Genomic DNA, 27,596 nt, shown 5'->3' with positions numbered 1-27,596 from the left:
TTACAATTGATGAACCTACATTGACACATCATGATCACTCAAAGTCCATGGTTTACATTCTAAGGGTTTGGACAAATGTATAATGACGTGTATCTCTTATTATAATATACAGAGTATATTCACCACCCTAAAAATCCTCTGTGCTTCACCTATTCATCCCTCCCCATACCCACCAACCTCTGGCAACCACTGATCTTTTTCCTGTCTTCATAGTTTTGCCTTTTCCAGAACGTTATATCGTTGGAATCACATATTATGTAGCTTTTTCAGATTGACTTCTTTCACTTAGTCATATGCATTTAAGGTTCTTTCATGTCTTTTCACAGCTTGATAGCTCATATCTTTTTAGCACTGAATAATATTCCACCACTTGGATGTACTACAGTTTATCCATTCACCATTCACATTTTGGTTGCTTCTGAGTTTTGGCAATTAAGAATCAAGCTGATATAAACATCCATGTGCAGGTTTTTGTGTGGACATAAGTTTTCAACTCCTTTGAGTAAATACTAAGGAGCATGATTGCTGGATCATGTGGTAAGAATATTTTAGTTTTGTAAGAAACTGCCAAACTGTCTTCCAAAGTGGCTGCACCATTTTGCATTCTGACCAGTAATGTGTGAGTTCCTGTTGCTCCACATCCTTACCACCGTTTGGTGGTGTTAGTGTTTTGGATTTTGGCCATTCTAATAGGTATGTAGTGGTATCTTATTGTTGCTTTAATTTTCATTTCCCTAATTACTATGATGTGGAGCATCTTTTCATATGCTCATTAGCCATCTGTATATCTTCTTTGGTGAGGTGTCTATTAAGATTGTTTTAAGGGGATTGTTTTCTTACTGTTCTAAGAATTCTTTGTATATTTTGGATAACAGTCCTTTATCAGATATGTGTTTAGCAAATATTTCCTCCAAGTCTGTGGCTTATCTTCTAATTCCCTTGACATTTCTTTCACAGAGCAAAAGTTTTTAATTTTAATGAAGTCCAGCTTATCAATTCATTCTTTCGTAAATCGTGCCTTTGTTGGTGTATCCAGAAAGACATCGCCATACCCAAAGTCATCTAAGTTTTCTCCTATGTTATCTTCTAGGAGTTTTATAGTTTTGCATTTTACATTTAGATCTATGATCCATTTTGAGGTAAATTTTCTGAAGGATGTAAGGTCTGTATATAGATTTTTTTTTTTTTTTTTTTTTTTGCATGTGGATGTCCCGGTGTTCCAGCACCCTTTGTTTAAAAGACTATCTTTGCTCCATTTTGTTGTATTTTCTCCCTTGTCAAAGATCAGTTGACTTTATTTATGTGGGTCTGTTTCTGGGCTCTGTATATGAAGAGTATCACATTGTGGTTTGGTTTGCATTTTCCTAATGATTAGTGATGTTGAGCATTTTTTCATGTGCTTATTGGCTATTTGTATATCTTGTTTGGAGAAATATCTAACAGGTTCTTTGCCCATTTTTTAATTGGGTTGTTTGTTTTTTGTCGAATTGTACGAGTTCTTTATATCTTCTGAATATTAATCCCTTTTAAGATATGTGACTCGGAAATATTTTCTTTTTCTGTGAGTTTTCTTTTTACTTTGTTGATAATATCTTTTGACACACAAAAGTTTTCATTTTTATGAAGTGCAATTTATCTATTTTTTCTTTGGTTGTTCATGCTTTTGATGTCATAATAATTCATTGCCAAATTCAACGTCATGAAGCTTTTCCCCTCTGTTTTCTTCTAAGAGTTTTATTGTTTTAGTGCTTACATTTAGGTCTTTGACCTATTTTGAGTTAATTTTTGTATATGGTGAAAGGTAAGGGTCCAACTTCATTCTTTTGCATGTGGATATCTAAAACTGTACAACTAAAAATTGTTTAAATGGTACATTTCTTGTTATGTATATTTTATCACAAGAAAAATAAATTTTAAAAACATGGTAAATTTTTAAAGTATGCCACTTTAAAAAAAAAAAACAGTAAACATAATAAAATCTTATTGTCTCTTTTCCTCCTTGACTTCCTAGCATTATCTATATTGTTGAGCACTCCCTGTGTCTCAAAATAGTCTCCTTTCTTGGCGTCTGTGTAGGTTTGCTCTCTGAATGTTTTCAACAACTATTTTTGAGCTCCATTTTGAAACTGTGCAGACTAGTTTATTTATATATGATTTGAATGACAATGTGTTACTGTTGTGACTTCTAATATAAAAAAATTAATGCTGACCCTTCTGTGCAGCTAAACTTTCCCCCAGGATGCTGTAAGAATCCACAGCTACTAAAATCATTGCTGAAATATTACTGCCATGAATTTGAAATATTTCCTAAATGAAAGAAAATCCTTTTGTTTTCTATGCTACACGTGCATTTTTAAAGAAAAATAAATTTTGCTACATTTGGTGAGATACATTATACTAATGGCAATACCAGTTTTTCCCCTATGTTTAGTTTAGCTAAAACTTTTTTTAGCCATTAACAGAAAAATTAATACCTTTTCACTTTCATACATTGCTGGTAGGAATGAAAAATGGTACCACTCCTATAATGGGGAATTTGGCTATGACTTGCAAAATTAAATATTCATTTATCTTTTGATCCAGCAATCCTGCTTCTAAGAATATATCCCAAAGCCACACTGGCAAACATATAAAAAGATATGAACAAGTCTGTTGCAACACTATTTATAGGGAATAGCAAAAGACCAAAATGTCCATCAATGGGGACCTGGTTGAATAAACTGTGGTACCTCTATTCAGTGAAGTACTGAACAGCCACGTGGGGAATAGGAGTATTTCTATGTATTCGTATTGAGTGATCTTCACTATATTAAGAGAAAAAAAATGTAGATGGAGAAAATGTGTGCAGTAAGCTACTGTTTATTTCCTTTATTAAAACCCAAGTAATTGAAGGTTAAAATAGAAAATTTAAAAATAAATGGTTACCTTTAGGAGAAGGGAAGGAATAGAGTGGAGTAGATAAATGACAAATTAGACTTATTTGAAACTTCTTTTATAGATTTGACTTTAGAGTCCTTGTATATAATCACAAACCAAACTAAAGTTAACAAGTCATTCCTAACAATAAAAAATTAAGCAAATAAACCTGGGTCCCCAGTCAGTAGCATAACCATACGTAAAGGACCATGGTGACTTTAAAACACCATAATTTGTCTACTTATTCCTGGTAGAATGTACGATATGGATAAAAAGAAACGTAAAAATCTTAAGCTGTTTTCAATAATCATGTTTTTGGTAGTAGTATTAGCATTGCTAATTTTGAGATGTTTGTGTGGGTATTGTGGTAGTGAATCAAATGGGTAATTATATTGAGAAATAAGGTTTTTGGCATGGTTGAAAGGAGATAGAGATGTAAGGTTGATGTAGTTACATAAAAACCCTACAGTTTTGCATTTGAATATGAGACATCAGTATGAAGTCATGATATATTATATCTAACCAACTTAAATATTTAAAACAATAACCATCCAAGTAGCAAGAGCATCTCTAGCATAAAAATTGTGGTATCTAAATACCATTCTCTTTAACTCAATAACAAAAATCAAACAATCCAATTAAAAAATGTGCAGAGGAACTAAATAGACATTTTTCCAAAGAAAACATATAAATGGTCAACAGGTACATGAAAAGATGCTTACCATCATTAATCATCAGGGAAATACAAATCGAAACCACAATGAGATATCACTTCACACCTATTAGAATGGCTGTCATCAAGAAGACAAGAGATAAACGTCAGTGAGGATGTAGAGAAAAGGGAACACTTATGCACTGTTGATGGGAATGTAAATTGGTGTAGCCACTGTGGAAAACAGTATGGAAGTTCCCCCAAAAATTAAAAATAGGACTACCATATGATCCAGCGATCCTGCTTCTGGGTATATATCCAAAGGAAATTAAAACAGGATATCAAAAAGATATCTACATTCCCATGTGTATTGCAGCGTTATTCACAATAGCCCAAATATGGAAACAACCTGTCTGTCAATGGATGAATGGATAAAGAAAATGTGATATATATATATGATATATATATGAATATAATAATATTCATATATATTTTATTACTGTTATTATTCAGCCATGAGAAAGAAGGAAATCCTGTCATTTGCGACAACATGGATGAACCTTGAGGACACTACGCTAAATGAGATAAGTCAGACAGAGAAAGACAAATACTGTATGATATCACTTACATGTGGAATCTAAAAAAGCCAAACTTGTAAAAACGGAGTAGAATGGTGGTTACCAGGGGATGGAGGAATAGGAGAGATGTTGTTTAAGGGTACAAACTTGCAACTAGTAGATAAATAAGTCCTGGACATGTAATGCACAGTATAGTGATTATAGATAACAATACGGTATTATAAGAATCAAACTTGCTAAGAGACTAGATCTTAATTATTCCCACCACAAAACAGAAATGATAATTATGTGTTGTGATAGAGATGTTAGCCAATGCTACAATGGCAGTCATATTGCAATATATAAATGTATCAAATCAACATGTACACCTTAAACTTACACAATGTTATATGTCAAATCTATTTCGATAATAAATACATAAATACATACCATTCTCACTGAAAGGAACTAGGGTTTCCTGGAGAAATGGCTGATAACAGGTCTGGGGCAGGAAATGTGTAAGGTGACCCTGGAGTATTTTGTTGTACCAGAAAGCAAGAAAGCTGTCAAAGTCTACTACACTTGTGTCAGTTGAATAGACTCCCTCTGTCTAATGACTTCAGTGACTGAAACATATCAAATGTGTTTAAGTTTATGGTTCATAATGACTCAAACACACATACCCTAAACAAATAATACCTCATTAGTTACCTTTGGAGGATGCTAGGGACCCAAATAATATTTTTTAAATAAACATGTGTCAAAGATTATGTTTAACTCATTATTTAATGAGGGAACCAGTAAGATATTACAACTAGTTCAAAGGAGAATTCAAACAATGTGCACACATAGGCAATCAGGAATGCTGAAATAAATTTACAAATAGATGTAAAAGTGGTCAATATCCATGGGGTAATAATCATTGCTTTCCACTGGACAAAATTCACTTATATTTCCATTGTCAAAAATCATTTGCATTACTATGAATATTCTACAACTTAGAGTTGTGGAATAGCTTAAAAGACAGTGAAAGGCACAAATAACTCAGAAGAGTGCACTATCTCCCCGCTCTTGACATATTAATCTTAAAGATTATCCTTGATCACAAAAATGTTTTGTTTTATTGGATTTAGCCTGATTATTTACATAGGTGCAGCGAGAGTATTAACTAACCATATAGGCCTGAGTTTATTTTGTAAATCTAGCACCATATCAACTAATCATTTTGTAATCTGAAAAATAAACAGAAAGAATCTAACATATACCCTGCTTTTCCTATATGAACTGTACCGTAGGGTAACCAAACAGTTGATGAGGGAAAGTCTCCTATGTATTGATTCCTGGGAATAAAAAAAGAAATTTTGGGGTTAGACTAGCACTATTTTGGAAACCCTAATAAATTAATGGGTCTAAGCAATCATCAGACATGGCTGCTAACATCATAGAAAGAGAGACATTATTTGCCTTCTATTAGTCTGAATTTGACCAGACCTCTGGATCTAACCACCAAATTACAAGAAATACAGAGGACGGAGAAACATCAAGTGATCAGAGGAGACAATCAGCAAAGTTTAGGCTGTAGGAAACGCTATAGGACAAATGAACTGGTTTCTTAAACAAATTTCAAGGAAGAAAAACAAAACGCAGGGAAAACCCATAAATTAAAAAATATCTAAGATTCAGAACAACCAGTTGCACTACATGGAACTCCTTTGTATCCTGTGTAACCTATTCAAACAAAGTATGAAAAAATTTGAGACAATTAAGGAAATATAACCTCTGAATATTTGATAATAATGAATTATTAATTATTATGGAGGTGATGGCAGTATTTTGGTTATGTGTTTAAAAAGAGCTCTAAAAAAAAACTCTAAAAAGTTTATTATTTTAGAAGTACACACTGAAAATTTTAAGGGTGAAATCATATGTCTGATATTTGCTGCAAAAATAATATGGAGGAGAGAGGGATAAATGAAACACTGCTGACTGTGAATTGATTAATTGTTGAGGCTGGGTGATGGGAACATGGGGCTTCATTATACTATTTTCTCTGGTTTTGCATAAGTGTGAAATTTTCCATAAAAAATTTTGAAAGAAATAAACTTTAAGGCGTTCTAGTAAATAAACTTCTTTCACTTGATTTTCTTTATTACTTTATAACATTATTTTTGAGACTATATAAAACTATCCTGAGACTATATAATGTATAGTATTTTCAAGTTTAGCTTCTAAATTATTTTACAATATATTTCAAATAAAATCATGGTCATCGGCTATGGCTTTTCAGAGATTTTACCTTTTCTATTTGGCTTAAGGTAAAAAGAATTTGAAATTTTGAGAAATAATACTTTCCATTAAAACATATAAATGTTACTCATGTAATTATTTGATCAACTGAAAGCTTTTTTAAAGCCAAATCATTTTTCCTTCAAGCCTCTCCAAGTGAATAATCAATTTTTGTTTGATTTGTTTCCAGATAACCTTTTTCATGCTGCTCTCTGCAGTGTGTGTAATGCTGAATTTGGCTGGTTCAATTCTCTCCTGTCAGAATGCTCAGCTAGTCACCTCCCTAGCAGGCTGTCAGTTGGTAAGTAATGAAATGCAAACCTTTTGATAAAGGTCATAGGCTTTGACTTTGCATGAAAGTAATTAAAAAGATAATTTTATTATGTCCTTGGATTATTCTTTTTTTTTTTTTTTTTAAAGATTTTATTTATTCATTTTTCCCCCCCAAAGCCCCAGTAGACAGTTGTATGTCATAGGTTCACATCCTTCCAGTTGCTGTACGTGGGACCCGGCCTCGCGTTGGCCGGAGAAGCGGTGCCCCGGGGCGTGCCCGGGATCCGAACCCCGGGCCGCCAGCATCAGAGCACGCGCACCTAACCGCCAAGCCACGGAGCCGGCCCCCTATGTCCTTGGATTATTCTGATGTTTTATAGTTATTTAAGGAATTTAAGTTGATTGATTTCTAAAAATTCTCCCAAATTAAAACTTGTTCAGTACTTATAAATCACTTACTAATAGTATATTTCTAAGGATCACATTGTAGTGCTGTTTTAGAATAAATGTCTTTAGTAACGATTATATTTTAGCATTTGTTGCATTGATTTTTCTCTCCACTGAATTTTTAAAAATCAATTTTCTAAGTCGATTTTAAGTGCCAAGATACGTATAAGCTTGATAATGAGTGCATCAAAACAATTTAGTTCTCATTTTTCAATTAAAAAAGAGGCTTATCTTTTAGATCTAGGAAAATTGTAAACAGTGTGCTGTGTACATTGTAGGGGATCAATAAACAATTTGTTGGCTAGAACCATCATTCCATATCAGGACTTAGCTCTTGGTATGGTAATCTGTGATTCTGGCTGGGGCAGAAATGGAAGTATGTCCGGTCACATTGAGTAAGGGTGTAGTTTGACTCCTGTTTCTTTATCTTGAAGAGTACACAGGACTGTCTTAGAGCCATGCTCTGTAGCAGGGAAATGCCTACATTTCTCGTGGCCATAATGTTTGGGTTCAGAGGGGCAGCTGTTGGGAAGCCTGCTGCTCCCTACAATCCTTATGTACCAAGGCCCACAGGACTAGTGTAAGTTGGCACGGTTTCAATGCAGAATCTCCTACTGAGTTCCAAAAACTAACTGTGAGAGCTTAATCTTGCTATTTTCTGTTCAGTATGGCCTAGACCACATTGATCAGATTTCATCCCAATATGATATACCCAGAGTATCCTCGCTCTGGTGCAGTATTCCCCATTACTGCTAAGAACTGACACAACCTGGAGCCCTATCGCCATCAGAAAGGGTGACTTGCCAACTTGAATCCGTAACTTGGTCAGCCTCTTTATTCCTAAATATGAGGTGCTATGAAGATGTAAAATCTGGCAACCTACAAGGGATTGGCCATTTTCTCTCTGACCTCCATTTTCCAATGTGAAGCCCTTTGTGTGTGGGAGACAGAGTGACTGGGGTGACGAGAAGTGACAGTCTGGAGGTCCAGATCAAAAAGAAAGCCCACACCTAGTGCCCAGTCTTGAAAGGATGACCCCTCCTGGTCTTAATCTCGGACCCTGTTTCCCTCCATCACACACTGCCTGAAAGGAAAGAGAGGTAGATTTGGTTTCCTCTATTCCTTACCAGCTTTAATACCCCCCTAAATAAATTAAAAGAACATCATGGACCCATGTGCACTTTCACATACATCTTGGTTAGATGGTACCACAGAATCATCAGTATTTATCTGACTTTAGAGCTTGATCCTAAGTATCTCTCTGCCCTGGCTCGTACACGGCCGGTAACTTCAGAGTGAGGCCAGCGTGCTCACTTGCTGAGGGGCAGTGTGTACAGTAGAAAGAGCAGTGGATTTGGAGTCAGCAAACCAGGATCGAAGTCATGGCCTCATAACCTACTAGTTATATGGCTTAGGACACGTCATCTTCGCTCTCTCAGCATTATTTCTCTTTCCTAAGTGTGGATATTACCTGCCCTGAGCTTTTCATAAGTTATTAAATGAGATAAAATGTATAAAAACACAAAAAGTATACTCTTTTCCTGTTATAAAAATTATACATTTACCATGGAAAATTCAAAAAACAAAACACAGTCATAATCTTACTACCCAGTTTATTATGTCCTTCCAGTCTTTTCTGTGCATAATACATGTATATGTATACATATGTATATGTGTATATATATGTGTATGTGTGTATATATATGTTTAATATATATTTAAATGTGCTATAGTCTTCTTGCTGCTTTCTGATTTGTTATTTTATTGATAATGAACATTATTTCATGTTTTGAAATTTTTTTCTATGACTTTATTTGTTGTGGCTGCTCTGTACGGATGAATATAACATTATATATTTATCCAAATTTCTGCTTTTTGCACTTGTAAAGGTTGCCATCATCCTCATACAAAGTCTTTTTACAGCTCCTAAAAGTGAACTTGCTTGTTCAAAATGAATCCATATCTTTAAAGCATTTGATACATATTGACATACTGCCTTCTAGAAAAGTTTACCAGTTATAATACCCAATATATGAGAATGCTCTTCTTACACTCTTGCCAGCACTGCGGATTGTTACTTTCTTTAACTCATGCCAATTTGAAAGGTATAAAATGACATCTTATTATTGTTTTAATTTCTTTGAATATTAGTGAGACTGAACTTTTTATTCATTTATAATTGCATATAATTGCATATAATTCCATATATATGCAATTATAATTATATGCACTATTTATATTTCTCCTTCTTCTTTGAGTTGACTGTGACCTTTAGCTGTTTTTAGATTAAAGTATTTATCTTTTTAACTTGTAAGAGCTCTTTATATATGCAATTATATAATTAGTATATATTATAATTGCATATACCTAAGTTTGTACATGCATATGTGCATATACATATGTACAATTTTTATATATGTGTGTGTATATATATATACACATTGATATGTCTTCTTATGTGAATTGACTGGAGCCTTTATCTATTTTTAGATTTAACTATTTATCTTATTGATTTTTGAGAGCTTTTTGTATATTATGGTTTTGAGTCCTGCAGCTTATATGTATATTTCCTGTATTGTTATTTGCCTTTTAATTTTATTTTTTGACATAGAAATGTTTTTAATTTTTGTGTATTCAAATCTATGAATATTTTCCTTTGTGGTCTTACCTTGGAACTGGTAAAAAGAACTTCTCCTTCCCAAGTACATGTGACTCCAATAATTTCCTCTGGTTATGATGTGCTTTTATTTTTTTATAGTTAACTCTTTAGTCTTCTAGGATTTAATGAATTTAACTTTTTCCTCCCAAATGGGTAGCTAGCTTTCCTAAAACTATTTTCTGAGTAACCTAGTATTTTCCTGATGATTTGAAATGCCACCTAATCATTAAGATTCCTTTGGTGGCAAAGTATAAAAACTAACAAAGCCAAAAGCCATTTATTGGAAGTATGGTAGGATCTACAGAATATCCCAGGAGGCTGGAGATTAGCCTTGGTAACTGGCTGGTTCCAAGGAAGCTTCTGTGGGTGCAGCACCCTGACCCAGAGTGGGGGCCTGCAGTGGGAACTGTGAACTCACCAGGGTGTAGTTCTGCAGGAGTGAACAGTTCCAGTGGTTCTTAACCTCTGCCCGTTTGCTCTAGAGTCAGAGCCCAAGGAGTGAGCATTGGATTGGCCAGGACTAGATGAAAATCTGGTAAACTGTCCCATTAGACTGAATCCAATGGGATTCAAGAGGTAATTCCCCAAAACGAAGTTAGGTACTATTAGGAAGAGTTGGGGGGAGGGGGAGGCAGGAAATGTATGCTGGGTGGTCAGAAAACAACCAATATCTATTCTACAAGCATTATCATATGTTTGTACACATACACACAGATACTATGTCTGTTTTTCTATTTCTGGACTTTTCATTCTGTCCCACTCCTATGTCTGTTTATTCATATTCCTGAACAATATTACTTTAATTACCTTAACTTTATATTTTTATAATTCGTAGGGCAAGCCCTACCCCCACCCCCATCCCAGACTTGAATCTACTTCTTAAAAATGTTCTTGCTTATTCTTAAAAATTTAATCTTCCAGATGAGTTTAAAAATTCTTTTTCAAGACTCAAAAGGAATAGATTTGAGAGTTGAATTGGAATCATATTAAAATTATAGGTTACCTTGGGGGAGAACTGACATGTTAACAATACCATGTTTTCCCGTTCAGGAACATTGTGTGTGCTTTGGTTTATCCAAATTGTTTTTATAAATCCTTCAGAGCAGTTTTTGTTTTACTTTAGGATATCTAGTACATTTCCATATCTCTGTGTGTGTGTCTTTTTCCTCTGCATAATTAAAAATTAACTCATTTTCTCTACATATATAACGTAAATCTCTTTTCTATTCCAGTGCTCCTTTCCAGAAAGTTTTTGGTAGCCAGACATTTCTATACATATTTTTGTGTATTAGCATTTTTACACACATTCGGAGTCTATTCTACACACCATTATTCACATTGCTTCTGTCAGCCCACCATGTAGCTTGGCGACATTTGCTCATCAGCAGTTGGATATCTTCCCAGCTGTTAAATAGAGAGCAACAGAGAATTCCACTGGATGGATGGATGGATGGATGATAATTTATTTAGCTACCACTTAATGAAGGACAGGTTAGGGATGTTTTTCTAAAACAAACATGGCAGAGAAAATTACCCTTTGTGCACATCTATTACTCAACAAATATCGAGTGGCTGTTGCTGCTGCTGTGGGAACTGGCCCAGGTGCAGAGGGTATAGTGGTGAACAAGAGAGGAATGTGCAAAGAGATCTGGAGAAGAAATCATTAAGAGCATCCCTTCAGTCAAAACATAAGAGTGCACTTTAAATTTAGAATGTTATTCCTAAATTGCCTTCCAGAGATGGAGCACCAAACTTTTGCCAATGGTATATGACTGTGCCCAATTACCCTGACCCACAACAAATTTGTGTCATCAGAATTTTTTTATCATTGCCAATCTGACAAAATGTAAGATCTTATTATGTAATTTGCATTCCCTTAATTAAAAGTAAAGTTGAGCATCTTTTACATTTGTTTGCAAGTTTTTATTTCTCTGATTACTAACTGCCAGTTCATTTTTGTTGCCTATTTTTCTGTTAGGTTGTTATTTTTCATAATTGATTTATAAATGCACTTCCTATATTAAGGAAACTAGCCACCATCACATGTGTTGCAGATATATATTTTTTCATAGTTTTTCATCTTTTGAGTTTTTTAATGGTATTCTTTCTGTGTAGAAATTTTATGTACTCAAATTGATTTTATTCATTTCTGTATTTTTATCATTATGATCTCTGGCTTATATGTTTTGCCTAGAAAAGCTTTTCCCGCTCCAAGATTATAAATAATTTTTTCATTTTTCCCCCAGTACTTTAGGGTTTCACTTTTTAGTATTTATATATTTCATACATCTGGGATTTATTTTGCTATAATTATCATTACACTTTTATAGTTTTTAAAAATTCACATGTGGACTATCCATATTTCTTTTAAAGTTTAGTGCTAGCTATTTTAAATATCTTGTTGCTCTGGTGGGTGCATTTTTTAAATTATTATTTTATATTGTAAGAGGCTACTAGTGGTATGTATGACTTTCAGTAATTTTTAAATTATTTACATTTAACTGTACATGTTATTGAATGTACAGTTGAATCTTTGATCCCATAGTTTTTCAGAAGAAATAATTACAATTTTTGTCTCCTTCTTTCCAGTATTTGTACATCTTGTTTTGTCGTCCTGTCTAGTTATTTTGTCTAAAACTGTCAAAATAACATTAGATATTAATAGTGTTTCATCATCCATTTTTTGTTCCTGAATGTAATTAGAAGCCCTTAATGATTCACTGTCAAGTATGATGCTGAAAGATGGTTTCAGGTAGCTATTTTTGTAATGTTAAGGTGATAAGGTTCTATCCATATTTTACTAAGAGTCTTTTGAAAAATAAAATGGAGGGTAAATTTTATCAAAGGGTTTTTTTTTGACATCTGTTAAGATTATATATATTTTTATTTTGATCCATAAGTATGATAGATTATATTAATAGACTCTCAGGATTATGTTCTACATGGAACATAACTGGAATGAAATCTCCGTAGTCTTTAAAAGTATTACTGAATTCTATCTGCTATTTTATTTATGATTTTCCATTGTATTCAAAAATGAAATTAATGTGTAGTTTTCATTTTTCTCCTACCCTTCCATATTTTGTTTCATGATGATAGTGATTTCATAAAAATTAGTTGAGAAAATGCAATCGAAAGAATTTTCTCTTCCTTGATGGATATTGGCGCTCAAATGTATAATTCTCTGAGCCTCGCACTATTTTATAACATAGTTATTTGACATAATTTTCTGTTCTTCCAGCTTTTTTCTCTTTCTTTCTCAGCTTTTGAACCACTTCCATCAATGTCTATATTATTAACACTTTTTCATTGTATTGGCCTTTCCACATTTATTAATGTGAAGTAATGCACTGAATTGTCTTAAAAATATCTATGGTAACATTATGTTCTTGTTCCTATATTTGTATTCATACTGTTTTATATTTTATATTTCTCTTCCTTTCTTGTTAAGTTTTGCCAGAAATTTGTCTGTTTTATTTATCTGACAATTTAAAATACCAAAGAAATGTATCCATTGTAAAATTCCAAAAATAGAGAAGTATAAAAGTCTTCTTTAACCTCCCATGTTGGCATGTACTCCTTTGGAAATTTCTATATGCAAAGTAGAGAAATAGCTTCAGATCCAGTCCATCCTGTTAACTGCTGCATTATATTCTGTGGATGCAAGTTCTACACATTATCTAACAAGTTCCCAACAGCAGGGCACTAAATTGTCTGTAACTTCTCATGCCACAAATAATGCTGAGCTAATTGTCTTATAAATAAAGCTGTGGACAAGTTTGTTTGTGTTTATGTAGGATACTTCCTAAAAGTTGCATTGATGGCACAAAGGGTAAATGTATTAAAAATTTTGATGGACACTGCCTACCAGAAAGGGTTATATTCATGTACATGTCCACCTGCAGTCCATGGGCATGTGTGTGTCCGGCTCCCTTGCCAACATTAGATGTTACCAGTATTGAAAATGTCCGCCAATCCGAAGGATGAAAAATTAAATCTCATTGTTTTAATTTGATCACTCCTAGTCATCAGTGAGGTTGAGCTTTTTTTCATAGAAGCAGAATTGAATGTATTGGTAAATTGGGAAAAAATTGAGATTTTTATAATACCAAGTCTTTATTTAGGACTGGATTATGTCTCTTCTGTTTTCAGGTCTTTTATGGCCTTGAGGGAGGTCTTCTAGCTTTCTTCATATAGTGCTGAAACATTTTGTATTAACTTTATTCCTAATTTGCATAAAGTTGTTGATGCTAACTTCAGTAGTATATTTTTCATTATAGTTTATAATTGGTTATTGCTATAGTATAGTAAAGCTATTGATTTTTTAATTAAACCTTTTCATTTTGAGATAATTGTACATTCACACACAGTTGCAAGAAATAATAAGGAGAGATTTAAGTAGCTTTTATCCAGTTTCCCCCAATAGTAACATTTTGCAAAACTATAGTACATTATCATACTGGGATACTGACACTGATACAGTGAAAAATACAGAACATCTCTGAAGTTCCCTCATGCTGCTTTTTTATAGCCACACTCACTTCCCTTCCACCACCACTCTTAACTCCTGGCAACCAGTAGTCTACTAGAACACTCCATTTCTATTTTTTTTTTATTTCCAAAACCTTATATAAGTGGAATCATACAATATGTAACCTTTTGGAATTAGCTCTTTTCACTCAGCATAATTCTCTGGAGATTCAGCCATGTACCGATAGTTTCTTCCTACTTATTCCATGGAGCAGTGTTCCACTGTATGGATGTACCAGTTTATGTAACAGTTCACCTGTGGAAGGACACCTGGACTAATTCTACTTTCTGACTATCGCTAATAAAGCTGCTATGAACTTTCGTATACAGGTTTTTGTGTGAACATAAATTTTCGTTTCTTTGAGATAAATGCCTAGGAGTTCAAATGCTGGGTTGTATGGTAGGTGCCTGTTTAGTTTTTTGAGACACTGCCAAACCGTTTTCCAGCTTGTCAATACCATTTCACGTTCCCATCAGCAATGTACACGAGATCCAGTGTCCCCGTATCCTCGTCAGCATTTGGCGTTGTCACTTTTTTAATTTTAGCCATTCTCATAGTATGGTGTGATGTTCTATTGCGGTTTTAATTTGCATTGCCCTCATGGTTAATGACATTGGATATCTTTTCATGTGCTGCATTGCCATCTGCATATCCTCTTTGGTGAAATGTCTATGTCTTTTGCCTATTTCCTTCCTTCCTTCTTTCCTTCTTTCCTCCCTCCCTTCCTTCCTCCGTCCCTCCCTACCTCTCTCCCTCCCTCCCATCTTTCCTTCTTGTGGAGTTTTGACAGTTCTGTATATTCTAGATACTAGTCCCTTGTTGAATATGTGGTTTGCAAATATTTATCCCAGTCTGTAGTTTGTCTTTTCATCCTCTTAATGGGGTCTTTTGCAGGGCAAAATTATCGATTTTGATGAAGTCTAATTTATGAATTTATGCTTTTATGGATCATGCTTTTGGTGTCAAATCTAAGAATTCTTTGCCTACCCCTAAATCCTGAATATTTTCTCCTAGGTAGGAGTGGGAGTTCCAGCTCCCTAGTAGGCCTCCACTGATCCCTCCCTGACTGGGAAGGATGGGAGTGCCTCATTACTGCTCCCCAAGTGGCTTGTACTGACACGGGGAGGTGGCCTCATTACTGCCAGGCAGTGCTGAAAGTCCTAACTCCTCCACCAGGCCTCCTCTGGCACCACCTAACCCGGGAGGCAGAGGGGCGCCTCCTTACTTCTGGGTGTGGTGGAAGCCCAAGCTTCCCATGTGCTCTCCCTCAACACTGCAGGAGCTGGGGGGGGCGGGGGGTCTCAGTCTTCATCTCCAAGTCTGGGCTATATAAGGCAAAAAAAATAAAAAATAAAACAGGAAACTCAGCGCTGTGTCCTTCCCTAGGTCCCGAGGTTCCTAACCAGCCTGTCTTGATACTTTACAGAGTCTTTAATGGGTGTTTTATATATTATGTCCAGTGTTTTTAGTTGTACTTAGAAGAATAGGGGAATGTACATCTGCTCCATCTTTCCAGAAGCCAAAATGCTATTGATTTTTGTATATTGAATTTTTTAACTCTAAAAGTTTTTCCAACATATCTTTTAGTTTCCAGGTAGACTGCCATATAGCTGTGAAAATAAAGGTATTTTCCCTTCATTATGAATATTTACAGCACATGTATTGTTTTCTTGGCTTTTTACATTGATGGGTACAGATTTAAATCAGCATTCAGTACCCTGTAATTCAGTAGGCTTTCCCCCCATTTTTAATAAGAAACAATCGACATATGTCACTATGTAAGTTTAAGGCATACAGCATGATGGTTTGATTTGCATATGTTGTGGAATGATTACCACAATATGTTTAGTTAACATCGATCATCTTACATAGATAGAATGAAAAGAAAAGAAAGAAAAAAAGAAAGAAATTTTCTCCTTGTGATGAGAACTCTTAGGATCTACTCTCTTAACAACTTTCATATATATCATACACACAGCAGTGTTAGCTATAGCCATCATGTGGGACATGACATCCCTAGCACTTATTTATCTTGTAACTGGAAGTTTGTACCTTTTGACCACCTTCACCCAATTCCCTCTCCTCCCACCATCCGCCTCTGGTAACCACAAGTCTGATCTCTTTTTGTATGCGTTTGGGGTTTTTTTTTTTGGATTCCACATAAAAGTGAGAAAATACAGTATTTGTCTTTGTCTGACTTATTTCATTTAGCGTAATGCCTTCACGGTCCATCCATGTTGGTGAAAAGGGTAAGATTTCCTTGATTTTTTACAGCTGAATAATATTCCATTGTGTGTGTGTGGAAGATATGTATGTACTCCACAACTTCTTTATCCATTCGTCTGTTGATGGACCTTAGGCTGTTTCCATGTCTTGGCTATTGTGAATAATGCTGCTGTGAACATGGGAGGGCGAAATCTTTTTGAGTTAGTGTTTTTTGTTTCCTTTGGATATATTCCCAGAAGTGGGATTGCTGGATCAGATAGTAGTTCTATTTTTAATCTTTTGAGGGTCCTCCACACTGTTTTCCATAGTGGCTGTACCAATTTACAGTCCCACCAACAGTGCAGAAGTGTTCCCTTTTCTCCACATCCTAGCCAGCATTTGTTATCTCTTGTCATTTTGATGATGACCATTCTAACAGGTGTGAGGTGATATGTCATTGTGGCTTCAATTTGCATTTCCGTAATGACTAGTGATGTTGAGCATCTTTTCACGCACCTGTTGGCCTTTCATATATCTTCTTTGGAGAAATGTCTATTCAGGTCCTTTGCCCATTTTTTAATTAGGTTATTATTATTATTGCTATTGAGTTGTATGAGTTCTTTATATATTTTGGATATTAACCCTTTATCGGATATTTAGTTTGCAAATATTTTTCCCATTCTATAGGTTGTATTTTCACTTCATTGGTTTCTTTTGCTGTGCAGAAGCTTTTTAGTTTGATAAAGTCCCACTTTTTTAAAATTATTTTGTTGCTTGTGCTTTAGGTGTCATATCCAAAAAATCATTACCATATATGCTTGGGTTTATTTCTGGGCTCTCGATTCTGTTCCATGGGTCTATTTGTCTGTTTCTATGACAGTACCATACTGTTTTGATGACTATAGCTTTATAGCGTAGGTTGAGATGAGGAAGTATGATGCCTCCTGCTTTGTTCTTCTTTCTCAGGATTTCTTTGGCTGTTCGGGGTCTTTTGCGGTTCCATATAAACTTTAGGAGAGTTTTTTCTACTTCTGTAAAAATGCCATGGAAATCTTGATAAGGATTGCATTGAATCTCTAAATGGCTTTTGGTAGTATTGACATTTTAATGATAGTAATTCTTCCAATCTCTGAACACCGGATTCCTTTCCATTTATTTGCGTCTTTGATTTCTGTCATCAACGTCTTGTAGTTTTCAGAGTAGAGATCTTTTACCTCCTTAGTTAAATTTATCCCTAAGTATTTTATTGTTTTTGATGCTATTGTAAATGGAATCAATTTCTTTATTTATTTTTCAGAAAATTTGTTATTAGTGTGTAGCATATTTTGTTTGTTAATTTTGTATCCTGCAACTTTACTGAATTTGTCGATTCGTTCCAACAGTTTTTTGGTTGAGTCTTTAGGATTTTCTATATATAAAATCACGTCACCTGCAAGTAGAGACAATTTTAATTCTTCCTTTCAATTTCAGATGCCTGATTACTCTGACTAGGACTTCCATATTATGTTGAATAGGAGTGGTGAGAGTGGGCACACTTGTCTTGTTCCCGATCTTAGAGGAAAAGCTTTCAACCTTTCAACACTGAGTATGATGTTAGCTGTGGGCTTGTCATATATGGCCTTTTTTTATGTTGAGATATGTTCTTTTTATGCCTAATTTGTTAACGATAGACTTTTAATCTAATCATTCACTGAGCGTCATAGAAGGACACAGGATAAGAGACACAGCAGGGAGAAGAGAGAGCATCTTCACATCATCAGGAGACCCAGCACTTCATTTGCCCATCACCCACGTGGGGTGTGGACTGCTCTCACAGAACAGGTTCAAGGTGCCTGTGGGCAACCCTGACACAAAAGCCACAGCCCGTTTTCCACCAGGCATTTTTATAACATCTTTGTAGTCATAGAGGTCCAAGGCCTACATGCCAGCACACAGCTTCCCTGATCTAGGCACACTCCCACTGGACAAGGGAGGCATTTCTACACTGATCTCTGGTGTCCAAGAAAGCAGAGACATGAGAAGACAGAACTTGCAGGTCATTCTTCCAGGTCAATCTGGAGCAGCCCAGGCCCCACGTTACCCTTTACTCATGTTGAGGATTTACAGGAAAAAAGTTTCACTAATAACGGTCCTTTTTTATACCCTTGTTTTATTTCTAGCTTTCAGGGGATTGAGAGTGAAAGAGATTGACCCAATGGGTCACCACGTAGTGTAAGGTTTGCTATCAGCTTCTGAGAGGTGCCCTTATTCACTTAAGGCATTTCCTTCTAGCCTGGCTTTCTAAGATTTTTTTTTAAATCAAGAATGCATGCAAATTTTATCATTGTCTTTTCAACATCTGTGAAGATGATCATACACCTTTCCTCCTTTAGTTTATTAATGTAGTGATTTGCATTAATAGATTTGCTAATGTGGAAGCATCTTTGCATTACAGAAATAGGCCCTCCTTGGTCTGGGTCCATTTAAGGTGTACATAGTATGCTTCAGGTGAATTGCTAATATTTTAAGAGTTTTGTGTCTAAATTCATAAAGGAGATTGACCTACAGTTTACCTTTTGGTGCTATCCTTGTCCAGTTTTTGTATCAGAATTATGCTTACTGTACAGAGTGAACTTGGAAGCTTTTGGTTTAATCTATGCTCTGAAACAGTTTAAATAACCTAGAAATTACCTAGGTTTGTTGCATTTTGGGATGCTGATTTGGCTGCTCTTAAATTTTTTTTGTTGGGAAACAGTATGAGGTTTCTTTCTGTCCTAAAATCTGTCCTAAAAAAAAATGTCCTAAAATTGACTGCAGCTGCACAATACTGTAAAAATACCAATGAACTGTACACTTTAAATAGGTGAATTGTATGGTTTGTGAATTATATCTCAATAAAGCTGTAACTTTAAAAGCTTTTTAATTGATTGCTATGTATTCTCTTATTTCTAATGTTACATTTTGTTTTCTCTCCACTGATTTAAAGTTTATCTGTTAGATACTAACCAACTGATAGATTTATCAGTCAAGATTACTCTTTTTATGAGTTGTTTCATTGACTCTGATTTATTTTATTAATCCCTTCTATTTTCTCAAGGAACATATTGTTCATTGTTTACCTTTTGTAGCTGAGTGACAGTAGGAATACTGTCTAGGTTTTCCTGTGGGTACTGCTGATATACAGAGTTCTCATTGAGTTAATTCTAAATAGTTTGTAATTTCATTTTTGCTTTGCTCTTCAATCTAAGCATTACTTGAATTGCTATTCTTAATTTTCTAAGTTGTTAGACTTTTTGTGGTTTTTTATCTCGCTATCCTTTTACTATTTCTAATTTTGTTGCATGAGAGCATGTGGTTTCTTAATTTCTACTATTTACAATCTATTAAAAATTTAAGTTACTTAATACAGGAATCATTTTTGGATGTGTTTGTCGGCTTGTGTAAAAAATATATATATGTTCTCAGTTTGCTGGGTTCAAAATTCATTCATATATTTGTGTGTCTGTGTATGTGTCCAGGGAGAGAGAGAGAGCGTCTTAAAATACAAATTCAGTTGTGTGCTTCCCATTTCACGTGGAGCGCCGTGCAGTGCTCCTTGTGGCCTGTGAGTCCCTGCTTTGATCTGGCCCCTCCTGCTCCTCCAGCCTTCCACAGGGCCCCCGGATACCCCACCTGCGTCCCCTGCTTCTCCGGGGCCTCCTCCGGCTCCCTGTGGTGCTCCTTGGCATCCCTTCGCCCATTCCTCCCTGCTTCCCCTCTCCCCCACCGCTTCCCCCCTAAGCTTCCCATGCTGCCCCTCTGCTGCCACCACTGTTCCCCCCACTTTATGGTACTCCTCAGCTGGCTTTTCCCACCCCACTCCGCAGTGTGGTACACCCTCCTCCCCCACCTCGTTCCCCTCCCAGTTTCCCATGCTGCCCCTCGGCTTCCCCCCCTCCCTCCAACCCCTGCGTCCCCAGCTGTTAGACTCCCAGGCTCTCCCTTCCCTCAGGCTGCTCAGGTGCTCTGAGCCCTCTGCACGGGTTGCTTTTCCTCCCGGCCGGCCTACAGGTGGTTCCTTCTCACCCTCCAGATTCAGAGTAGGTGGTACCTCCGCAGAAGGGCCTTCCCGGATCACCCTATCCGAGAGGCTCCCCACCTCTCTTGTTCTTTCTCTCTCGGCATTGTCTGTCTTCCTCCATATGCTGGCATTTCCCCATCATTCCCTACTTGACAAAGCGGCACAAGGGAAAAGGCCACATCTGTGTTGTGCCTTGTCATACATCCAGGGCCTGGCGCCATTCCTGGCCCAGAGCGCATGGGAGTGAATCAGCGAGTGTATTCCAACTGTTCTTTCCTGAGAGCCCCGGGGGAAGGTGCAAAATCATTTTGGGATTTTAAGTAAATGTGCTGTTTTAATTACAAGGAAAAGCATTATTGGTTTTCAAAATGCCTCATCATGTTGTGTTTAATTTGAGTCTTCTTGTGCAATGAAATATTATAGCATCAAAAACTTGTTTAAAAATATTTTTTTATGACATAATTCTTTCAATTCATCCTGCACAAGATTTGAATTTAGTTCCATACTTTTCTTACTGTGTTTTTAAATGAAAGCATAACACAATGCTTTTCAAATGCAGATCATGAGTGTCCCTAAGTATTTTGTCTTAAATGAGAAGACGCTGTTTTCCTATTTTAATATGAAATAAAATATTAATAGATTCTCATTGTAAAAGATGTAAGCAATACATAAATTGAAATAAAACTGAAAGTCTCCTGTCTCACTCTCCACGCCCCCACTCCCTGCCACACGGGCCATCACTTTATGATGGTGTTCAGGCCTTTCTGTATGCATGTGTATTAATGTACATGCACAAACATATAGTTTTATCTTTAAACAAGATTATACTGTAAACTTTTGTCTGTGACATTTTCCTTGCTCAGTGATATTATTTCAGACTTCACCGTGGACGTGTACAGAGGGAGTCCTTCACTGTTTCAGAGGCAGCTACGTGTGCTTCCCACAGTGCACCACGTGTCCCTGTGCTCAGAGGCGGTGAGGCCGTCTCCCTGTTTTGCTGTCACAGGCATGACCGCAGAGAACATGCATTCTCATCCTTGGTTTCGGTGAATTTGAATATAGTCGGATGATAATTGTATTGCAAAGAAAACAAATATAACTTCCATCACTGTAGTATGAAGTGAATTAAAATATTTGTCCTACGTGGTGTTGCCAAGAAATACCTACTTGGTATTGCCAAGAAATAGAAATTTAGGTGGAAAATTTCATAAAAGGTATATATTTAACTTATTTTAATGTATGTTCAGACATAAGATTGAAATGTGCTCTTTAGTATTTTTATACAAAACTAAGTACTTCATGAAGATGATGACGATGGTGGTGGTGATTGCTAAATTCAGTGAGCGTGTGCTATGTGCAAGGCATTGCTCTGAGCATCTTACGTACGTTCATTCATTTACTCCTGACAACTACGGATAGAAGACAGGTACTATTTCATGCCCATTTTACAGGTAAGACCTTGAGAGTTAAGTAACTTTTCCAAAATCATGGAGCTAGCAGGTTCTCGCATCAACCTGTGCTCTTAACCACTAGTAAATCATTAAATTTCTCTTTTACGTAGTTTAAAATTATACTAACAATTAAAAGAGATGGAGAGGATGAGAAGCAGTGGACAGTAGAGGTAAAGAATATATCTTGTTTATTTTTGGTCACAGTAAATCTTTGAATACATGGGGAAAACTCTCCTGTACAGAGAAGAATTTCAAGCAACTAAACCATAGCTTATATGTCACAACAAAGGGATGCAAAAACAGTATGAAGTTTTGTAAGAAATGCGAGCTCTTCCTAGACACGTGGAGCTGTAACTGGGAGAAGTATCTTTCCCTGTGAGTAAGCACTAGCGTGACTTATGTTGTGCTTACCATGACCACACCAGTGTTTTTCTGACCCTAAATCTTTTTAATTAGAGTCATCACACAGCAGGGACAGTGCAATATGTCCTTGTCAGCCAGAAAGCCTGGGTATCCCTGATCCTGCTGTGCCTGTGATCTGCACACTAATTGGACATCTCTCTCGTCTCTGCCCAGGCTTTCTGCTATGTACCTGTGTCCCCCAGAACAAAAAAAGGGTGGCCTTGGGAGATCTGACACCTGGGCAAACGTTTTGCTGGAAAGCAGGTCACCACCTTGTTTCTTGTCTGTTTATATTTTTGATTGAAGAGCTTGATCTCAGCCTCTCCCCTCTGGGTGCCTCCCAAGTATGATGGATGATTTCTGGTAGGTGAAGCCAGAGTGCGGCCCCTTTTCATAAAAGTAACTAGCAAAGGACTTTTCATGGAACCCAGGAGGACAGGTGATAAAAGAAAAGCATTTGGTAGCAAAGGAGGAAGGCATGATATACTTGGGAATTATAATTTCCACCTTATTCTTATTTCATAGTCCATCTAAGAGATGTAGAAGGGATTATGATTTTGTCGGGAGACTGTTTCCTCCCTTTGTGTGCAGAAATATCTGCTAAAGACGAGGTGTGCTGGAGCAGGCTTGTATGGCTTGGGAGAGCGGCTTCTTAAATTATCAGATTTTGTGATCTGGTTATGGCCATTATTAAAAACTAAATTAGAGCCAGCTGTGATGGCCTACCAGTTAAAGTTCAGTGCACTCTGCTTCAGCAGCCCAGGTTCGTTTCCCGGGTGCTGAACCACACCGCTCATCTGTCAGTAGCCATGGTGTGGTGGCGGCTCACATAGAAGAATTAGAGGGACTTACAGCTAGAATACACAACTATGTACTGGGGCTTTGGGGAGGAAAAAAAAAAAGAGAAGGAGATTGGCAACAGATGTTAGCTGAGAGCAAATCTTTCCCAGAAAAAAAAAAATATATATGTAGATTACAATTAAATACATTATATTAAAAACAAAGGTAATCTATATTCAAAACTCACCACTTCCTTTTTAAAATTATGTTTTACTAATTTCATAATCTTGAGGTTATTTATGTCTATTGTATCCTTATGGTAGAAATAGTATATAATGTGTTATATTAGTCAGGGTTCTCCAAAGAAACAGAACCAGTAAGAGAGATATATATGTATACATACACACGTATATACAGTTGTCCTAAGAAATCCACTAAAACATTATTAGAATGGATAAAAAAAGTCAGCAAGGTCGCAGGATACAAGGTCAAAATACAAAAAAACTATTATATTTCTAAACTCTTACAATGAATAATCTGAAAATGAAAATAATAAAATTCCATTTACAAGAGCATCAAAAAGAATAAAATACTTAGGAATAAATTTAACAAAAGAAATACAAAACAAGCTTATGAAAAATACAAATTTATTTTTTACAGTTCTGGAGGCTGAGAATTTCAAAGTCGAGGCGCCAGGAGATTTAGTGTCTGGTGAGAGCCCACTTAATGGTTCATAGATGGCCTCCTTCTTGCTTTGTCCTCACACGGAAAGGGTGAAGGAGCTTCCTGGGGTCTCTTTTATAAGGGCAGTAATTTCATTCATGAGGGCTCTACTCTCATGACTTAATCACCTCCCAAAGGCCCCACCTCCTAATACCATCGCATTGGGGGTTAGATTTCAGCATATGAATTTTGGGAGGACATATTCAGTCTATAGCAATCACAATACTCCCCAAACTGATCTACAGATTCAAAGTTATCCCCCTCAGAATCCCACTAATGTCTTTGTAGAAACTGATAAATTTATTCTAAAAGTGATCTGGAATGGAAAGAGGCCCAGTATAGCCAAAGCAATCTTGAAAAAGAAGAACTATCAGGACTCACACTTTCTAATTTCAAAACTTACTGCAAAGCAGCAGGAATCAACAGTGTGGTACTGGCATAAGGATAGACATATAGATCAATGGAACAGAATTGAGAGTCTAGTAAAAAACCCAAACATCTATGGTATGACTTTTAATAAGAGTGCCAAAAGCATTCAATGGGGAAAGAATAGTCTCTTCAACAAATGGTGCTGGGAAAACTGGATAGATATATGCACAAGAATGAAGATGGACCCTTACCATACATCATTTACAAAAATTTACTAAAAATGGATCAAAGACCTAGGTGGAAGTGCTAAAACTTTAGAACACTTAGAGGTAAACATAGGGTAAATCTTCAAGACATTGGATTTACAAAGACATTTACAATGTCTTAGATGTGACATCAAAAGCATGAGAAACAAAAGAAAAAAATAAATGAATTGGACTTCATCAAGATTAAAATATTTTGTTTCAAAGAACACTATCAAGAAAGTGAAAAGACAGCCCACAAAATGGGATAAAATATTTGCAACTCATATATCTGATAAGGGATTTGTTTCTAGAATATATAAAGAACTCTTAAAATCAGTAATAAAAAGACAGATAACCAATTTTAAAATGGGCAAAGGATCTCACAGACATTTCTCCAAGGAAATGTAAAAATGGCCAATAAGCACATGAAAAGATGCTTGACATCATTAGTCATCAGGGAAATGCAAATGAAAACACAATACTACCTCACACTCACTAGGATGATTAGTATCAAAGAGTCAGATAACAACAAGAATTGGGAGGATGTGGAGAAATTGGAACCCTCGTGCATTGCTGGTAGCAATGCTGCTGGTGGGTAGCTGCTTTGGTAAAGAGTATGGCAGTTCCTTAAATGATTAAACATAGAGTTACTGTATGACCTAGCAATTTCATTCCTAGGTATATACCTAAGAGAAATGAAAATGTGTGTCCACACAAAAACTTGTACATAAATGTTTATAGCAGCATTGTTCATAATTGCCAAAAGGTGGAAACAACCCAAATGTCCATCAACAGATGAATGGATAAACAAAATGTGGTATATCCATACCATGGAATATTACTCAGACATAAAAAAGAATGAAGTACTGACACATGCTACAACATGTATGAACCTTGAAAACCTTATGCTAAGTGAAAGAAGCCAGTCATAAAAGACCACATATTATGTGATTCCTTTCATATGAAAGTCCAGAATAGGGAACTCTATAGAGACAGAGAGTAAATTAATGGTTGCCTTGGGCTGGAGGAAGGGGGAAGGGGTGTGATAGTTAAAGGGTATAGGTTTCTTTTTGACGTGATGAAAGCTACATAAAATTGACTCTGATGATGGTTGCACATATCTGTGAATATACTAAAAACTATTAAATTGTACACTTTAAATGGGAAAATTTTATAATATGTGACATATCTCAATAAATTGTTTTTAAAAAAGAAATAGCAAGTCACACTGAAGTTATGATGTATAACTCATAGTCATATAGGTGTGTAGAGTGTACAGTTATGTATAGTATGTAGATTTTTGTATTTTTATTACTATCAATTGCTTGTTGCAAATCCTTTATTAAAATTTATAATTAGCTTATACATGTATACATATATGTGAATAAGTTTTGTTCTGAAGAGTCAGTTGTTAAACATTTACCAGCACACCTCTGTACTGGAGTCTCCTTTGAGTCATTCTTTTCTTGCTCCATCCATTAATACACCATGTCTTTTTTACCTGTACACCCTCTTCTTTTTTGACTTCCCCCACCCTGCCTACTCCATCCTAGCCCAGCCTGGCTATTTTATTTCCCCCTTTGCTCATGTTCCTTTGTCCCAAATTCTGGCACCAAAAGGAGAAAGGAGGGAGAGAGGGAGGAAAAAAAGTTAATGAATGAATAATGAAAGAAAAGCAGATCTTTTCTCCTGTGTGTAAATACCTAAAGTATACTGCAACCTTACTCAAATGTTATCTTTTGAGTCAGGACAAAAGTATTAGCAAGGGTTTCATAATCCACCATCCCCAGGATGTTTTCTCATAGACTTGTTTTGTGTTTGATTCTACTTGACAATGAGCTTTAGTTATCACAGTGGTTATGCCTGTCTTTGTATGTGCATCTGCCTCTGTGATGTTTTTTCTCATGCATTTTGAGTCACTTGGAAAAATCATTTAGACCTTTATGCAAACTGTTTAGAGTTAACTCTCTCCACTCTTGATTGTTCATAGCTAACTTGCGGAGGCAGTGAAATTAACTGAAAACAATAGGTCAGTCCCAAATTTATTTAGTTTGGGTAGCAAATCATTTTTACAGTTTATAATTGAGTGGAGCATCCAGTGTTTTTGTAGGAATATGTATTTCAAAAAGGGTTATGCAGTTATCCACATTTTCATTCCATCCCTAACCCCAGTCACCTCTCAAGTTGTTACAAAGTAGTTTTTCAGGGATAAGAAAAAAAAATGAAATGTTTTGGTTTAAAACATGACTAGACCTAGTTGTTAAGAGGGGATTAAAAAATGCATTCAGATTTAGAGCAAAACAATGCATGAAAGTGTGGACAAAAGAGCAAATTACAAATCAGCTTTGCTTGTTTCTTTTTCTACATTAACACTTTTCATGGTGGATAGCGAATTAGAAAATTGGAGATTAAAGTGATGAATGAACACATAAAATTATAGAGCAAGAATGAAATTTAGAAATTGTCTATAGTTAATCCTCTTATTTTAGAAATGGGGAAGGAGGGCCGGCCCCGTGGCTTAGTGGTTAAGTGAGCGCGCTCCACTGCTGGCGACCCGGGTTTGGATCCCGGGCTCACACCGACGTGCTGCTTCTCTGGCCATGCTGAGGCCGCGTCCCACATACAGCAACTAGAAGGATATGCAGCTATGACACACAACTATCTACTGGGGCTTTGGGGGGAAAAAATAAATAAATAAAAAAATCTTTAAAAAAAAAAAAAAAAAGAAATGGGGAAGGAGCACGATTCTATCTCATATCAATCGGATAACTTATATAAGCCAGAATCACCACAAAGCCCTTGCTTTTACTCCCTAGATATTGGATCTGAAAAATCTCTTCTCAAGAACTCTGTGAAAATAGATACAAGAGTTGTTTTATATTGAATACTACTCCACAATGAGCATCTATAGAAATGTCACCCACAAATGCTTTGTTTCTAGAATAGAAATGGAGGAGGATTAGGATTGCTAATATAGAATTTTAAAAAATTTTAATTGAAATTTTTACTGAGAAATTTGTAGATTTACATGAAGTTGTTAGAAATAACAGTGAGAGATCTG

At 35.9% G+C, this 27,596-nt stretch overlaps 1 protein-coding gene across 4 annotated transcripts in view; it reads left to right on the top strand.

Moving 5' to 3' along the window:
* The window catches only part of ENTREP2 (endosomal transmembrane epsin interactor 2), a 447,469-nt gene that overhangs the window by 316,560 nt on the left and 103,313 nt on the right, over nt 1-27,596 (top strand). For all 4 annotated transcript variants that reach the window (XM_004432010.3, XM_087428833.1, XM_087428834.1 and 1 more), the window contains one exon: nt 6,602-6,712. In XM_004432010.3, the coding sequence (XP_004432067.2) occupies nt 6,602-6,712 (111 nt within the window). The remainder of the gene's footprint in view (nt 1-6,601; nt 6,713-27,596) is intronic.

This window comes from Ceratotherium simum, chromosome 3 (genome assembly GCF_057802395.1).
Source record: "Ceratotherium simum simum isolate JZ-2026a chromosome 3, ASM5780239v1, whole genome shotgun sequence".
Lineage (NCBI taxonomy): Eukaryota > Metazoa > Chordata > Mammalia > Perissodactyla > Rhinocerotidae > Ceratotherium > Ceratotherium simum.
Note: the sequence above shows the minus strand (reverse complement) of the source record. Positions and strands in the feature narration are given on the sequence as shown.